Raw genomic sequence first — 17,773 nt, forward strand, 5'->3', positions numbered from 1 at the left:
GAGAGTAGGAGCAGGGTGGCCGCGCATGTATGTACGCGGCTGTCGCCGATTGTCCCCGTCGTGTGCGTCGAGTGCCGCGGATAAATAAGCCTCTCGACGAAGGCGAACAAGAGGACGGTTGGAGGCGCGAGGCATCGTCGCGAATCGCGCGGAGAACTCGGTGCCGGAGGAGGGAGTCACGTTGCACCGAGACCGGGCCGACGGCCGGACAATGCGCGCATATGTCTAGGCCCGGTGATATCCAGGTTCTGGCCACAAGACAGGTGAAGAGAGCGACCGCCGCCACCGCCACCGCCGCCGCTGTCATCGCCGCCGCCGCCGCCGCCGCCACCGCCGCCGCCGCCGCTGTTGCCGCTGCTGCCGCCAATTTCACGGTGGTGCTGGATTACGCGAGCGCTGCCAAGCGCTTCAAGCTGTCCGCGGTCGCGGGCATCGCGCAACCGAACGAAATCGGGGGCGACGGGATTGTCATCATGACGGACACGGCGACCGACACGCAGAAGCGGGCCAACTTTTCGGCGTTGACAGTCGGCAACCCGAACGGCGTCAACAACAGGATCTCGCCGAGCTTGGCGAACGCCAAGCCCGGCTCCGCCAAGAAGCTCATCATCAAGAACTTCAAAAGTAAGCGAGAACGCGTTGAGCGCTCTTGAGACAACTCTTGACATAACCTCAAAGTTCTCCGAGCCGTTGACATCCGAGATGCAAGCGGTGGAATATTTTTCTCTCTCTTTCTATTTTTTTAGTCCTTATATTCGGAGAACTGTTTGACGTTTTGGATGCGGTTCGTCGCGTGAGCTTCAAATGCGAGAGGTGTTTTTATTCGACTTGGCCAAATTTACATAACCTAATACGCAAATGTTGAAATATCGCAACTCGAGAGATCAACTTCTCGTATTATTTGTGTTGCTGAATATTATTGTTACGATTAATCGCGACATTTAATCGTGATTTGACACGGAAAACATATCGACGCAATAAATATGGTCTATTTATAGACGATACATTGTGGTAATAATGCAGAAATCTATAAATGGATACTCTCACAGTTTGACTTGACATTTTGCTCCTCTCGCGCTTATATATGTAGATCTTGCGTCATTAAAACAGCTGTTTCGTAATTAAATAAATAATGTTAAATAAAGTAAAAAAGTTAATATGTAAAATGAAACTGTATTCATCAAAATCTCTCAATTTTATGCAGCACGAATATTTAGTCTTGTTAAGTACTATAACTTTTTTTAGATTTCAAGAAACTTTGAAATTATTTGTGAATATATTATTATTTGATTATTTTTATTGAAAAAAATTAGACAATTTTTACTATATAAAGAAATCTATCAAAATATGTTCTATAAACAAGACAAAGTACAAATAGTATATGACTGTGTATAGTATAAATATATAATAACATAGTAAGTAACTTTTTAAGAAATTTCATTTAAGTTTTGTAATTAATCTTTAAAAAGAAGTTCTTTTAAATGTGACAATCTTTGCTTTGTTTATTTTATTTATTTCTCAGTTACAATGATTTTCTTCTAGATAAACCCAAATTACCAGAAAACTATCAAGAACAAACATGGGAAAAATTGCAGGAGGCTGTGATTGCGATACAAACTAGCAAAAGCATCCGCTATTCTCTAGAGGAACTTTATCAGGCAGTTGAAAATATGTGTAATCACAAGATGGCATCGACACTTTACTCAAATTTGACTGTTCTGACAGAATCTCATGTGAAGGCTAACATCGAGCAGTTTTTGGCAGAATCTATGGACAGACATATATTTCTGAAGAAGATGAATGAGTGCTGGCAATCACATTGCAGACAGATGATAATGATCAGGAGTATCTTTCTGTATCTCGACAGGACATATGTGTTACAAAATCCTAGTATTTCATCAATATGGTAATGCAATATGGTGCAAATATTGTTAAAAATTTGTAAGCAATTTGTTTACTTTACTTGATTTCCTTTTCCAGGGATATGGGATTGCATCTTTTCAGACTACACATTGTGTTGAATAATTTAGTGCAAACGCGCACAGTCGAGGGTCTTCTTATGCTCATAGAAAAGGAACGACAGGGTGATACTGTGGATCGAACGCTTCTCAAGTCGTTGTTAAGAATGTTGTCGGATCTACAAATCTACCAAGAGGCCTTCGAAACAAAGTATATTGTTGATAAATATAACAAATATGTTTCTTAATATATTCGCGATATCACGCTGCCGATATATTAATATATATTAGCAGTAAACTGATGCAAACTTGCAATTACAAAGAGTGTAGATTTATTTATCAAGTATTGCTAAAATATCTTGATTATGTCCACAATATTGTAATAAACAATTTTATTTTTCTTCCTATTTAGGTTCCTAGTAGCAACAGAAAGATTGTATGCTGCTGAAGGTCAACGATTGATGAACGAGCACGATGTTCCTGAATATTTGGCCCATGTAGATAAACGTCTACAAGAAGAAAACGAGCGACTGTTGCATTATCTTGATACAGCAACCAAGTAAATTTCTTTATCAGTTTTATACTTCTGCATATCAAATAGAATATTATTAAGAATTAAACATATATATATATATATATATATATATACACATATATAGTACATTGTTGCAAATAATTTCATAAAATTAATTCTTTTTCAGATGGTCGCTCATACATACTGTAGAAAAACAATTATTATCGGAACATATTACTAGCATTTTACAGAAAGGCTTAAGTGGCTTGTTGGATGAAAATAGAATTAGTGATTTATCATTACTTTATAATTTATATAGTCGGATAAAGAATGGTCTTGTGGAGCTTTGCTTGAATTTCAATTGTTATATTAAGGTATACATTTTAATAATGCTAGATTATATATAATGTGAACAAACATATATATGTAGTATATTATCTAAATTTTATATCTTTTTAGAAAAAAGGCAAGACGATAGTTATAGATCCTGAAAAAGATAAAACGATGGTACAGGAGCTATTAGATTTTAAAGATAAAATGGATAATATAGTTAATACATGCTTTCATAAAAATGAAAAATTTGCAAATAGCTTAAAAGAAGCTTTTGAAGCTTTTATTAATCAAAGAGCAAACAAACCAGCGGAATTAATAGGTAATATATGTATTAATGATATTATTATAATTATTTGCATTGTATTAATTGCAAATACAATGCAAATAATTATTTAGAAAAGTATTTCAATTATGTTATTAATCTTTAAATATTCTTAAATTTAAATACATATTAAAAACAGAATGAAAATATTTATGATTTCAGCTAAATTTGTCGACTGTAAATTACGTGCGGGTAACAAAGAAGCAACGGAAGAGGAATTAGAGAGATTATTAGATAAAATTATGGTACTCTTTCGATTTATTCACGGGAAAGATGTTTTCGAAGCATTTTACAAAAAAGATTTAGCCAAACGCTTGTTGGTGGGGAAATCGGCTTCTGTAGATGCTGAAAAGTCAATGTTATCTAAATTGAAACAGGAATGCGGTGGTGGATTTACCAGTAAATTGGAAGGAATGTTCAAAGACATGGAACTTAGCAAAGATATCAATATTGCGTTCAAACAAGTAAGGAAATAATTCGCATTCTGTGAAAGAAATTTATGTACATATATTTTATTTAATTTATGCAATTTATATCAATTACTCAACTCTTTTTAATGTTAAATATCGATCATGCACATGATGCGTTATTTTGATTTTTGTTCTAGTATGCCGGAAATTTGCAGAGTGAATTAGTTGCAAATAATCTGGACTTGACTGTATCTATACTTACTATGGGATATTGGCCTACATATCCTGTGATGGAGGTCACCTTACCGATGGAGATGGTGCAGTATCAAGATGTGTTTAATAAGTTTTATTTAGGGAAACATAGCGGTAGGAAATTGCAGTGGCAGCCGACTTTAGGACATTGTGTATTAAAAGCATGGTTTAATCAGGTATTTAAAAAGGATAAAAGCACTGATATTGTGTTTGCAAAGACAATATAAAATTATTAACTAATGCATAAGTATCTTCTACATGAAAATAGGGTAATAAAGAGCTGCAGGTGTCATTATTTCAAGCATTGGTCTTAATTCTGTTCAACGATTCTGATAATCTCTCGTTAGAGGATATCAAGGCTGCTACAAATATCGAGGATGGCGAATTGAGAAGAACCTTGCAATCATTAGCGTGCGGAAAAGCTCGTGTTCTTCAAAAAAATCCGCGTGGTCGAGATGTTGCCGATAACGATAGATTCGTATTCAATGCAGAATTTACAAACAAACTGTTTAGGATTAAAATCAATCAAATCCAAATGAAAGAAACGGTAATGTTCAACACTAAGTATAATAAATTATATATATTTTTATTTATAATATGTTTATGTGTTTGTAAAAAGTTTGGAATTACTTTAGAATTATATCTGAATTTTTTTTCTAGAATGAAGAACAAAAAGCAACAGAAGAGAGAGTATATCAGGACAGACAATATCAAATAGATGCTGCTATTGTCAGAATTATGAAAATGAGAAAGACACTGACACACAATCTTCTTATCAGTGAACTATATAATCAATTAAAATTTCCTGTAAAGGTATATATACTTTTTTATATAAAACAAATATTTAGCATAAAATGCGATGATTCGATTTTCAGTCTGAAATAATATCGTATATTCTTATAAGACAATATGATTCTCTATAAAAGAAATCAAATTTATAACGTTTGTAACATTACATATAAAATATGTGAATTAAAATTAGGAATCCTATATATAATATATGATGCTATGTTTATTGCATCAATTCACTCAATATTCATTTTTATAGCCTGCAGATTTAAAAAAACGGATCGAGTCTCTCATCGACAGAGATTACATGGAACGTGATAAAGACAATGCAAATCAATATAACTACGTTGCGTAACCTAAAGCAAATGCCAAAGTTACATCATTAAATCATTGGATTGATGCTGATTTTTCTAGCAAATTGAATCTATCGGTGTTTGTCTATTGTGAATGTGAACAGGCTGTAGTTCAAGCAAGGTACTATATAACTAATCCGACTGTCAACATAAAGTTATAACGCGTGTGATCAGTTTATATAAGAGGAAAAAAAGAAAAGAAGCTCAATGCAGTGTGAACTTTCCCGTTTTGGTTTTCATAGTGCATAAGAGACGCTGAATAATTGCAATCCTACTTTGAACAGTGTTGTGTTTTTTCTGAATTTTGTAAGAAAAGAAAGGACCAGAACGCAATAATATGCGACATATTAGAATATAACAATTTTTTATGCCAACACAAGTTTTTCACAGCATATTTATGATTAAGAGAATGTAATAAAGGATGCAAGATGTAATATACAGTGACACTACCATAAAAATAGAGAGTAAGAGTGCAATTGCAATATAATTAGTTAATTCAAAAAATGAACAATGCAGTATTTATAACAAAAATAAAAAAGCGTACTACATCTATACACATGCGATTGTAGTACTTGTCTTTCAAATCTACAAATTATTTCTGCTGTATCTTCTCATCGCCTTTTCAGATATTAAAAGAAGGAAAAAGATTAAAATAAAATTTTCTCTGGATTCTTTAGAATTATGGATAAAAATGCAACTTGAAACATATATATATACACACACACACACACACACATACTGCAACTTTACCTTAACATAGTACATATGCAAGTTCATAATTTTAATTAATAGAATAAAAAATAAAGTGTCCAGTTCATTGTGAACCGAATCTGTAACAATCACAAGCAAAGAGATGAATAATATTTCAATGAGCAAAAAATTTCTATACATTACAAAAATCGTGATTGCTAAAATAAAAGATTGATGTATGTTCAATATACATAATTTATGTATAGCAAATTATTGAAAATGTTACTTATGCGAGAGTAAATGATTATTCAGTGGCTTATTTCATGTCCATACATTTATAAATTAAGTTAGTAAGTGATACGAATGTACGCAAAGAACAGGAAACGTTCGATTCTTCTTAATAGAAGTATTTATGAAGAGTTTAACTTAAATCCGGCAAACATCTATAAAAGCAGTACAATGTAAATACATACCGGAACAGGAGAGCTTTGAAGTTAGTTTTTTAATTGAAAAGATAGTACTGCCAGCAAAATACTGTTTTGGTATGTCGTTTATAGTCTCAATAAGTCATAACTTTATGTTGCCGTGTACAGATTTAGGATAACCTCAGGGGAAGTGAAAAGGTAGAGTATACATATAAACTAATATTTACTCACAACAAATTATCTTATACTGCGTTTGAATTATATGTATAATACTACAAAACTTATTTTTTTGTAATAATCCATAGTTTTATCAACATTGTACATAGAAAGTATAAGGGATTCTGTACTTATAATAAAATATAACTAAGAGAGGGAGAGAGAGAAAAAAAATTAACGCAGCTTAATGGTATCATATTATTTTTCATATTAATTATTTTATATAATTTTACAATGTGATAATTTGTTTCACAAAACGAAAAATATAGTCGGAATTTGTACAAAGTTCCATCTACCATATTTTAATGACATAATTTTAATATTGGAGTAAATTTTTGATAGTCGGTTTTTAATTCTCAAAGTAAAATATGGAAATGATAAATATATTTTTCTAACTAAATTCAAGTGAATTTTACATATTGATGTTCTATTTCAATTAAACATTTGGTTACAATGTTGAATTAAAAACTTTGTGATGAAAAATTTGCCACATTAATGTAAGAATCTGCCATTAAAAAACGTAGTATTTTTCTTTCATATGCAGCTATCTCTAAAAACAATCTGTGTTGTACATTCATTTTTTTTCCTCAAAAATGTATTTTGTATACATCTTATTATGAAGAGTTTGATATACAAAACTGTACAACTATGTGTAAAATATCACGTCTGCTACAAGTTCTAGTACATTTGTATACTTATAGTAAATTATGAAAGTTTTATACAATTACGCTTTTTTTATGGTTTCTATGTGTAGATTCTTCATATCTACTTCATTGATTAACGACTTTGCAAATGTAGCAGCACTAGCTTCCTTATTTAAGAAATCCGACACTAACTGCGACGCCGGCTTACCACCTCCATGTGCTAAGCATTCCCTTCGATAACGATTACCTGCAGATCGACAGAAGGGATCGTTATAGAAGTAGGTTTGCCAAATCCAGGCAGCGATCGCACGAGATATTAGATAGGAATAATATTTCGCGCCGTATCCGACCAAATGTGAAAATCTTAATTGCCACGCCTGTAAATATAATATTATAATTATAGTATTAAAAGATATATATTCTAATCTATTGTGCCAATTAAAAATCCAAGTTCATCATTCTATTATTTAATCATTAATTTACCATAGCTGTTTAATCAAATTCTTAAATAAATTAATTCATGAATTAATTTTAATATTATTTTTGTAAAAAAGATTATTTATAAAAAAAAATATTACTTTTGTATCTCTTTACAAGAATTTTTTAATTTTTATAACTATCTACTTTTAATAAATATAATTTTACATAAATTGTTTTTATAGAAAAGTACATACTGTATTTTTCACATATGGTAGACCATAATACTCCTTTTGTACATCTGCTAAAATATCGCTAGTGGATTTTGTTAATTTACCACTATGATACACTTGATCTAACATACTATAGAATACTTGATTCTGTAATTCAGAAGCACAGAATATGTTCTTTGAAGCGCATAGTTTGTGCAATAAATTTTCTGGCATTGGTTCTTGAGTTTGAAAATGTTTTGCGAATTTTGATACAACCTGTTAGGTGCAAATAAATTAAAACATATTATATTTAAGTACCAATAATTTATAAACTTTAATTTATATTATTATATATATTTTTTTTACCCTGGGATCACTTGCAAAATATTCCATTAATACACTTGGCACTTCTGCGAAATCTGTACTACATCTAGTACCAGTAACATGCTGATATTTCGTTCGTCCGAGCATAGAGTGCAATGCATGGCCCATTTCATGAAACAGATTGTCTACAGATGATGGACTTAATAAACAAGGATTTGACCAACGTGGATGTGGCAATGATAGCATAAGTACAACTATAGGATTCTGAAATCAATGACAACACTATGATAAGATTGTTAAAATTTCTGTAATTATGTTATAAATATATGTGTATATATATATATATATATATATATATATATATATATACACACATATATTTATATATATATATATATATGAACAACAAAAAATTGATGGTTAGTAAGTTTAGTAAGTTATTAATAATATATTTAGCTATTAATTTATATATATATATATATATATATATATATATATATATATATATATACCTGATAAGAACCATCTGATAATTGCTTTCCACCTTGGATTGTAAAATGACAGTCTTGATTAGGCTTGCCCGCTCTTTCATAAAAATCGCAATAGATGTAACCCAAGATTCCCTCCTCTTCATCTATTACAGCTAACTTATGAACATTATTTGCCCACACCTCTCCAGATAACACTGGGACGGATTCAAGCCTAACTCCATACAATGATTGTGTAAGGATATTTAAACCTTCCATACAAGCACCAAGGGAAAAATATGGAGCAAACTCAGTAGTAGAAGTATTTAACCAAGCTTTCTTCGCCTTTGCTATAAAGTAGGCAGTATCCCATGGCATCAATTCCTGTTTGATTCAAAAGAATAAATATTTTACAATTATGAAACACACATTATGTTAACATTTTATAACTATTTGAGGTCTATGTTTGATATAGTTAATGAATAATATATAATATCATCATATAAATAAAATTATAAATAAAAGTAGAATTATAAATGGGAATACAAACTTGTTTCAAATGTGATTCGGCATCTTTCATCTTTTGCATTTCTTGAAAATCTTGTGCTGCTTTAGATTGCAAATTGTGATTTAGTATATCAAGAAATTCTTTTACTACAACTGGCGATTCGACTGTACTTCCTTTCACGGCTCTATAAAATAATGAGTTTTTAATTTATATTTACATTCATAAAATTATATTTTGTTTTATTCAATTCATACCACCTGTGTGCATATGACGGAAATCCACAGAATTCCGCTAATAAATGTCTAGAGCTCAGGAGTTCGTGTAATAGATAATCTTGCTCTTTATCCGGGAATAGAAACAATTTATATGCCGCTTCGCGAACAGCAGTATTGGAGGAGTCTGTGTAGAATCCTTGCACTAATATTTGACCGTTGTCCGTCACAAAACTGTGAAACGTATCCGATATCAACGAGGTACCTTTCTAAAGCTTATACCTTTGAAAAGTTTTAAACAAAATAATAAAATTCAGCATTAATAGAGCAACGCGAGTAATCGATTGCATTACCGCACTTACTATTGCCTAATAAAGTCGGGTAATGCGTCAGCATTAACCATCCTTGGAGTAACAGCACCAGCCATAAATTTTTGACCCACCTGAAAACAAAAAGAGAAAAGTATATAAGTATAGTGATTAAAGATATCATTAATTAATACTTACTTGCAAAATATAATCATTTAGCTCAACTACTTTTATCCTTTGTTTTTCTGGTAAATGTATACCACATTGTTCGAAATCAAATAAAAATAATTTAGCTACATGATTGTCTATATTAGATGTTACTTGAGTATCACCATTACTTGTAACTTGTTTTAATGCATCATACAGCTCACGATGTGTGTTTAATCTGTTAAATATAGAATTGATAAACATAATTGTCATATATCTCACAGTCTATAAGCTTATTGATAGTTAATTCTATTTACTTAAGCTTATTGATAATTAATTATATTTACTTAAAATTAAAATTTTATATAATTTGAATGTTCTTTTTTCTATATTATATTATATTACTCAAAGATTTTTCTATTGGAAATAAGAAAATACAGTTCAATAGAAGAAAAACTTATTTAACAGAAATTTATCATATACAAAGTATGCATAATAACAATTATTAATATAAATATCAAGAAAAATTTTCTAAGCTCTACAGTGTATATGATAAAGAAACATTCAAGATAAAGATAGCTATTATATAATAAATGTGTAATAAATATATTTTAAATGTATAATTTTAAAAGTAAATTTACTTTTCAACTACACCACTGATAGTTATACAAGCATTTTCAGCAGCCCGAACATATTGTTGATCAGGATGTGCAACTCTAATAAACTCAGCCATATCTGCTACTTTACACAGTGTATTGGATAATTCATCAAATATCTCCACCATTTTTCTCTTCCTATCTTTGTTTGTAGCTTCATCGATGAGAACATTCACATGTACTAATGCACGACTTTTCAATATGTCAAAACCATCTTCACCTTTTAACTCCGGGATACCAAACAGTCCCTTTAAGATATAGAAAATATGTTTTAAAATTTGACATAAAAATGTAAAATTATTTATGCATTATGTATTAATTATGTATTAATTCCGTTTAAATAATTATGTATATACAATATTGTTAATTGAAAAAAATCATTTTTTTATATCAGTTTGATACCTGATAATCACATGATGCAATATACACTTACCGTCTCTTTCTTCAATATATTTGCCGAATGATTTTTACTACTGACAGCAGAATTAAATGCCGTGGCAAGATGTGACCACGTGTTTAGTCTCCTATCACTTCGTATATTACGAAAAATTTGTCTCTCAAATACTCGTAACATCTTTCAGAAATGAGTTAGACAACAAATTTTATTTACAACACATACATATTAATGTAATGTAGTTATGTGTAATACGACTATTACTTCTTGAAGTTTCTAATCTCTTGTAAAGAAAAAAAATAGACAATAATTTGGAATAATTAAAATTGCATATATTTTACGAAACTTGTATTTCTCTGTTATGAAATATGCAAAGAGAGCTTTGCAACGAGAAACATACATAAAGATAATTTTACATGATTGGTTATCAAATAGGAAAATTTTCAAGATTTCAAAAATTCTCTATTTGAGAACCAATTGCGTGACATTTATGTCTACTTGTGTTTCTTGTTGAAAACGTTCTAAAGTGTGTTCATATTAAGTCTGTTCTTCGTTTATGTAGCTATAAATACACTTTTTTCATACTCAAAATGATCGCACTTAACAATTGGGCAACATTACTAGACATTTCCGATGTAATTTGACGCTGATTGGTCGGATCTGAAAGTAGAAACCTATCACATTCGATTGCTACTTAGCGGTTGAGTCCGTTGAATGCGGCCAATCAAAGTCAAATGAAAGAATACACTTCTTTGTTCTAATAATTTACTAGGCACCCAATTAGAATGCATTTCGTAATCTTGTAAAATTTATGACCATTGATTAAACGTGCTACTAGTGAGGTTAGATGATTGTCAACAATAACTAAAGGCTGTGTGTATATATTAAATATAATATTACGGGTACAATACAATATTAAACAATGCTAAAAATGAACAGTCAACTAAAAAGATATCTCTTTTGGTTTGCTCATGAACATGTTGATTTCCGATTGCCTGTAAGTGTTTTTTCATGAAATATTTTTAATGATTATAAAATATAAAACAATTCTTTGTAAAATATTATTTTCACGTACTATTGTATTATTTTCTATATTCATGTAAAAATTCTAATAAATTTGTATATTTTGTACTTTATATGAAAAATTTTTTGTTTGAAATTTTATAATTATAGTTATAAGACTTCAATGATTATTAAATTCTGTAGAGAGCAAGAAAAATATAATATCTTTATACTTATTATAAAAGTTGGCATTGTTAAATGTTATTATTGTGTTTTGTTTATATGCATAAAATATTAAATATTTGTTCTTTTTAGTCTTTTTAATAATTTTATATTTCAAAGTTTAATATTCTTATAACTTTTATATATGCTAAATTGAACTTTATTTTCTCATCTACTACATTTCAGGAAATACAATCTATTTTTGACATGTATGATATTAATCCACAAATAATAACAAGACCAAAGGAACATGTAAGGAAGTATGAACATTATTAATTATATATGTACGTTAATATCTATGTTTTTCTTAAATTATTATGTAAATGGCTTCTGCTCATTTTATATATATATATATATATATATATATATATATATATATGTATATATGATAGTATAAATATTGTCTTAAATTATGCTTCAAATATGCCATTTGTGAAAATGTCACAATATTTCAAATATGCATTGTCTGAAAATATACTTGAAAATAGATATTGTTCGAAAATAGATATTAATCATGATTATTAAAAAAATACCATTAAGTTATTTTAAAGCAATATTCAATTTAAATGCATATAAAAAATACATTTACAAAAGAAATACAATATATTATAATAAGAAATAGACTATATTTTAATTAATTAAGAAATAGATTATATTAGAATACATTATTTATCATAATTATAAAAAATACATTTATTTTGTTTTAGCCATATTGGATTGTAGATTTACCTGATGAGAATATAGTACATCAAATTGTCAGTAGAGCAATCTCAATACGCTTTTGTTTGGAACTATGGGCTCAAGGCAAACAAAATGAGGATTTACATAATTCTTTGAAAGCTTATTCAGTCAAAAATATCATTGGAGAGAAAAGATCATTTAAGATTGCAGTGGAGACTTTCTGTAAACATTTTTCACAACGGGAGAAAGTAGATAAAATAGAAGTAAGTTGATTTTTCATATATGTATTATAGATATTTAAAACACTTGAATGTTATGATAATATTGTGACAATATTATTCTAAAATTATGTTTTATGTTGAAGCAAATGCTAGAAATGCTACTTATTTAACAATACTTATTTATGAACTAAAGAAATGTTATTGACTTAATGTGATATTGGGAAAAGTCTTTCAGTTACCTACCTCTTGAAGGGCCAGTTAAATTGAAAAATCCAGATATCACTCTGTGCTATATAGAATATTATGGCCTTGATCCCAATAGTATTCCTGAACAGCCATATGAATATTTTTTTGGAAGATGGGTGAGTAGTATGATTATATATCAAAGACGTTCTTCTTGTAGATTGTAATATCATTTTATTGCAGATTGCTGATGGTCAGCGAGAATTAATTAAAAAATTATCATTGAAAACTAGGAAATTTATAGGAAATACCTCAATGGATCCACAGTTGTCATTGATAATGGCAAATCAAGCACAAATTAGAAAAGGGGACCTAATTTTTGATCCATTTGTAGGGACAGGTTCTTTATTAATCGCTGCCTCTCAATTTGGAGGATATACATTTGGAACTGATATTGATTTTTTAATGCTCCATGGTCGTACAAGACCCACACGGATATCACAAAAGGTATAAGATTAACAAGTATTTAAAATTTTTATCAAACATAAACTTGATAAAAAGAAATTTAAAAAAGCTGAAACAATATGCTATAACAATATATACATATTAGATAAGGGAAAAAGACGAAAGTATTGCAGCAAATATGCATCAATATGGAATGAGTTCTTATTATTTGGATGTAGTAGTAGCCGATTTTTCATATCCACTTTGGCGAACAGATTTACGAATAGATGCTATCATAACAGATCGTGAGTACAAAAAAACTACAAGATCTCTGCGATTATAAATTATACAAATTTTTCCAAATTCGCGAATGACTTGTATTTTTTTCTACAGCACCTTATGGTATAAGAGAGGCTACAGAACGTATAGGTACTATGAAGATAAATCCTGTAATAGAGGAGCATCAAGCAACCTCTCACATTCCTTCCAAAATTGGTTATGGCCTAAATCAAATATATAAAGATTTATTGTGTTTCTCCGCGAGACACCTAAAACTTGACGGCAGATTGGTGTGTTGGTATCCATTGTTTAGGTAACATATATTAATATTTACTTATATGCAATTAATTTTGTAAAATATATGGCAATACTAGAAATAATTAATTATTAATTAACCATTAATTGATAGAAAGATTATATTTAATTTCAAATTTATGATTTTTAGGGACCAATACACAGAAGAACAGTTACCAGCACATCCTTGCTTAGAGTTGTTAGCTAATTCTGAACAAGTACTGAGCAACTACACTAGTAGAAGATTATTAACTTACAAAAAAATTAAAGAGCCAAAAGTACGTATATATAAATTATTCAATTTTAACAATTCTTATTTTTCCATGTTGTTTTCAATATTGATAGGCAACTGACGAGAGTATCATCATGAATTTAACCGACTTTCGTGAAAAATATTTTGCGTTACGCGAAGAAACAAGGAAGGAAAAGCGAACGAGGAAAGCCACAGAAAGAGCAAGAAGACGAGAAGAGTGGGAACGTAGTAATAAAGAGATTACTGAAAGATGACTGTAGAGATATTTTATATAAAAACAAACATTAAATGCCTTCTTTTAATTTTATATACATTTTCACAATTATTAGTCCTCATATATATATATGTATTAGATTAGAAAATTTTTTTGTTTATATTTATTTCACATATAGGAAAAAGATTAAAAATTTTAAACAATCTAGTAATTAAAAAGATATATTCATAAACATTTGATTTCTTAAAATGTGGCCTATCTGATTTTACAATTCCCTTTTATTACGTACAGAACAATTGTAACGATTGAAAACAGACTAATTGCTCCAATTAGTTTGAAATAAATCATATTTCTCGGATATATGTATTTTATCCATCAACACCATTTTTATTTGTATTATATTTATATGCACAAATATAACCAATACTTTTGATATAGGACATGAAAATCAACAATATTATTAGATAACAGAGAGAGCCGAGAGAACGATCACAGTTACAAAATCAATGATGAATACACATTTACTTAATAACATATACAATAAAATACAGAAATATAGATATGTATATATTTAAAGGATAATTATGTATGTAGTGCAGCTAAAATTTGGAAACTATATAGAATCTACTAATTGATCGATTAATAATATATCAACATATGCATTTTACATTTAGATTAGACAAAATTATGGTTGGAACAATGTATATTACACAATTCAAAAATAGAATAAAAAGATAATACTGTTTGAATACATCAATCGTGATCAGATTATTTTCTTTTTTAACTGCATAGAACTCAAAAATGTATCTAAAATTTCTCGTGCTCAATAGATTCTTTGGAAATAGTTATATGCAATATGTTTAAACATATGCTATGTACTTTTGTTACAAAATTAAAATAAATATACAATTTGTCAAACAGTACCTAAGCTTCAAGTTGCAATTGTCCTAGTAAACGTTCTATATTCTTAACATCTTCGTTTGAAACTTTACTTTCATATTGTTTCTCAATTTGTTTACTAGCCCATTCACTTAGTTTCACTGCTTCCTTCTTCTTAGATGCAGGGCATTTTGGTGACGTTGCAATATTGTTTGTTGTCTGAAATAATATATTTACAGAAAGTTGTTCGTAATGTTTAGCTGTTTGTAATTGTCCTAATATTGTATATAATATCATTTTGTAACTTACTAATAACAAGCCATATAGAGCTCTAATATTATTTGGATTCAATTTTGCTGCTTGGCAGAAATATGCTTTTGCTAATTCCATGTTATCAAATCCACCCTATACAAAAAATATATAATTCAAAAATTTTTCTTTGTATTTTCGAAAATTGTAATTTTTCTTTGTAATTTCGAAAATTATTAAGAGATCTTAGTTTAAAAATACTTCAAATGTATATTATTCATTCAACAGTTATTTTTTGATATTTATTTTTTGTTAATCTATTTAGTTAAATAAATTGATATGCTATTGATAAAAGCAACAGACATAAAAAATTCTAGATGCATTTATTACCTGAGAATATTTTATTTCTGCATATCTTTGGTAAATTAAATGACTGTGTGGATTATGCAATATAAGTTCTTCCATGCAATAGGCTGCTTTGGAATATTCTTGTTCTTGCAAATATAGATCACACAACTCGTGCCATGCTTCTTGATCACTCATAAATCTGGATAATAATTTTGTAACACACAATGTTACTAATATATGTCATTTATAAAATTATAAAATATAATTTTATATACAAATATAATATATATTTACTTATTAGTTTTATAAAGCTTTTTAAACATGCTTTTTATACATATGTAAAAGTGTAATAACACATTACTAACCTTTTCAGATATTCTGTAAGTTCTTTGATTGCTTCTGGAATACGCCCTCGAGCCTTTAAAATAGCTACACGACGTTTTCTTGGTGCTGCATTAGTCTCATCTCTTTTTATAATAGACTCCAAGACTTCCATTGCTTCATCATACCTGAAAAATATATTGTTAAATTGTTAGAACAAATATTGTTCTTACAAATACTTGACATATATATATATAATTACATTTCTAATGCTTCCAAATGCATGGCATGATATTTGTGAACACGCAAGCTTCCAGGAAATGCACGCATTAAATTTTTAATGCAATATTCAGCAAGTGGCAGGCGGTAACAATCCAACGCAGCTACACATACTTGTTCCAGAACTAGATATTCTGAATAAATAAAATTGAAATATTATTTAAATATATTTTTAGAAAAAAGTTGATAAAATTGGCATTACTATTTAATTATAAACATAATTTCAGAAATGAAAAAGTATGTATTAATTGACTGTACTTTCATTGCCTAAACGGTCAATTTTTCCTATTAATACATTTTCCCAAAAGTCCACTACATCTTTACTTCGTCGTTCGGAATCTTCTCTCCAAGTTCTTAATAAATCTCGTACTTCTGTATAACAAAATCATGAAAAAGCATTATTAGAAATACATGAAATGATTTTTATAATTTGCAACATATTATCAATATTAATAAAATAATTTTTAAAAATATTGATTTTTTTGGTAAATTATAAGTTTAAAAATTTTTATAGCGTTACATACAAATTAATAAATAACAAAAAATATATCATTAAAATTATAATAATATTGAAATATATATATATATATATATATATATATATATATATATATATATAATGTATATTATCCAAGATGTTAAGTTAAAGTTACAACACCAATATTAAATCTTGAAATAAATTCCACTCTTTGTAAAAAATTATTCTTCAATATTAAAGTTATATAAGCATAATATAAAGATGTTTTAAAAAATCTTTTAAAAATTAAAAATTGAAAATTAATTAGCGTCCCTCAAGATTAAATATATAATTTAATTAGAGTATTTCTTAAGATTATATATACAAAAAAGGTGATGTATATTAACATCAATCATCATATAAAACTCACCTGTCCAAGATAATTTGTCGTAACACCCAGCCATTGCTATCGCTTTATAAGACGAGAGAAATCTCTACAAAAGCGAACAAGACACTCGGAATTGACTCTTGTCACGCGCTATCCTAGAGGTTATACGATGTGGCATGAAGCGCTCGCAGGACGTAATGTAAACAGCATCGGATTATTTCGTGCATTTGTAGAAATTCTATCCTTATGCCTCGTAACAGAGCGCAAAGATTCAAAATTACTGCCGTTACAAACACTTCTCGAGTTGCAACGTGGTAGTAATTCACCTGAGATAGCGTAAAAAGATAATTGTGATAAATAACATATATATATACGTATATATTGCTATATATGATGGGTGAAGTGGAGAGGGGAGAGTTAGAGGGGAGGATGACAACTACATGCACACGTAGTTTACATAGTCATCGTTGTAAAATTAATATACCTATGGTCATGATAAAACGTATGA

The 17,773-nt window shown here is 29.2% G+C and overlaps 4 protein-coding genes across 5 annotated transcripts; 2 read left to right on the forward strand and 2 right to left on the reverse strand.

Moving 5' to 3' along the window:
- The first annotated feature begins 16 nt into the window (after nucleotides 1-16).
- On the forward strand, nucleotides 17-5,519 carry LOC105252787 (cullin-4A). Its single transcript, XM_011260361.3, has 11 exons — nucleotides 17-624; nucleotides 1,543-1,906; nucleotides 1,981-2,169; nucleotides 2,371-2,517; nucleotides 2,660-2,846; nucleotides 2,932-3,124; nucleotides 3,290-3,591; nucleotides 3,735-3,965; nucleotides 4,058-4,336; nucleotides 4,450-4,602; nucleotides 4,838-5,519. Exons 1-11 carry the CDS (start codon nucleotides 30-32, stop codon nucleotides 4,931-4,933), a joined length of 2,736 nt encoding a protein of 911 aa, XP_011258663.3. The 5' UTR covers nucleotides 17-29; the 3' UTR covers nucleotides 4,934-5,519.
- Nucleotides 5,520-6,518: 999 nt separating this feature from the next.
- Nucleotides 6,519-10,878, reverse strand: LOC105252786 (mitochondrial intermediate peptidase). Its single transcript, XM_025408467.1, has 10 exons — nucleotides 10,591-10,878; nucleotides 10,143-10,405; nucleotides 9,553-9,739; nucleotides 9,409-9,488; nucleotides 9,092-9,280; nucleotides 8,877-9,018; nucleotides 8,372-8,710; nucleotides 7,902-8,123; nucleotides 7,581-7,811; nucleotides 6,519-7,283 (listed from the first exon to the last, which is right to left on the reverse strand). Exons 1-10 carry the CDS (start codon nucleotides 10,729-10,731, stop codon nucleotides 6,987-6,989), a joined length of 2,091 nt encoding a protein of 696 aa, XP_025264252.1. The 5' UTR covers nucleotides 10,732-10,878; the 3' UTR covers nucleotides 6,519-6,986.
- A 514-nt stretch (nucleotides 10,879-11,392) lies between these two features.
- LOC105252775 (tRNA (guanine(10)-N2)-methyltransferase homolog) lies at nucleotides 11,393-14,440 on the forward strand. Of its 2 annotated transcripts, none has more exons than XM_025408478.1 (9): nucleotides 11,393-11,548; nucleotides 11,962-12,027; nucleotides 12,483-12,719; nucleotides 12,905-13,039; nucleotides 13,104-13,367; nucleotides 13,471-13,609; nucleotides 13,698-13,896; nucleotides 14,029-14,155; nucleotides 14,223-14,440. In XM_025408478.1, exons 1-9 carry the CDS (start codon nucleotides 11,474-11,476, stop codon nucleotides 14,382-14,384), a joined length of 1,404 nt encoding a protein of 467 aa, XP_025264263.1. In that variant the 5' UTR covers nucleotides 11,393-11,473; the 3' UTR covers nucleotides 14,385-14,440. The 2 variants fall into 2 exon arrangements, with proteins under 2 accessions (XP_025264263.1, XP_025264264.1); XM_025408479.1 differs by having other exon boundaries at nucleotides 11,406-11,424.
- A 628-nt stretch (nucleotides 14,441-15,068) lies between these two features.
- Nucleotides 15,069-17,653, reverse strand: LOC105252774 (ER membrane protein complex subunit 2). The gene is made up of 7 exons (XM_025408447.1): nucleotides 17,308-17,653; nucleotides 16,679-16,792; nucleotides 16,404-16,554; nucleotides 16,186-16,329; nucleotides 15,863-16,019; nucleotides 15,533-15,628; nucleotides 15,069-15,442 (listed from the first exon to the last, which is right to left on the reverse strand). Exons 1-7 carry the CDS (start codon nucleotides 17,339-17,341, stop codon nucleotides 15,269-15,271), a joined length of 870 nt encoding a protein of 289 aa, XP_025264232.1. The 5' UTR covers nucleotides 17,342-17,653; the 3' UTR covers nucleotides 15,069-15,268.
- Between the last annotated feature and the right edge of the window lie 120 nt (nucleotides 17,654-17,773).

The sequence above is a fragment of the Camponotus floridanus genome, unplaced genomic scaffold (genome assembly GCF_003227725.1).
Source record: "Camponotus floridanus strain SB8 unplaced genomic scaffold, Cflo_v7.5 scaffold21, whole genome shotgun sequence".
NCBI lineage: Eukaryota > Metazoa > Arthropoda > Insecta > Hymenoptera > Formicidae > Camponotus > Camponotus floridanus.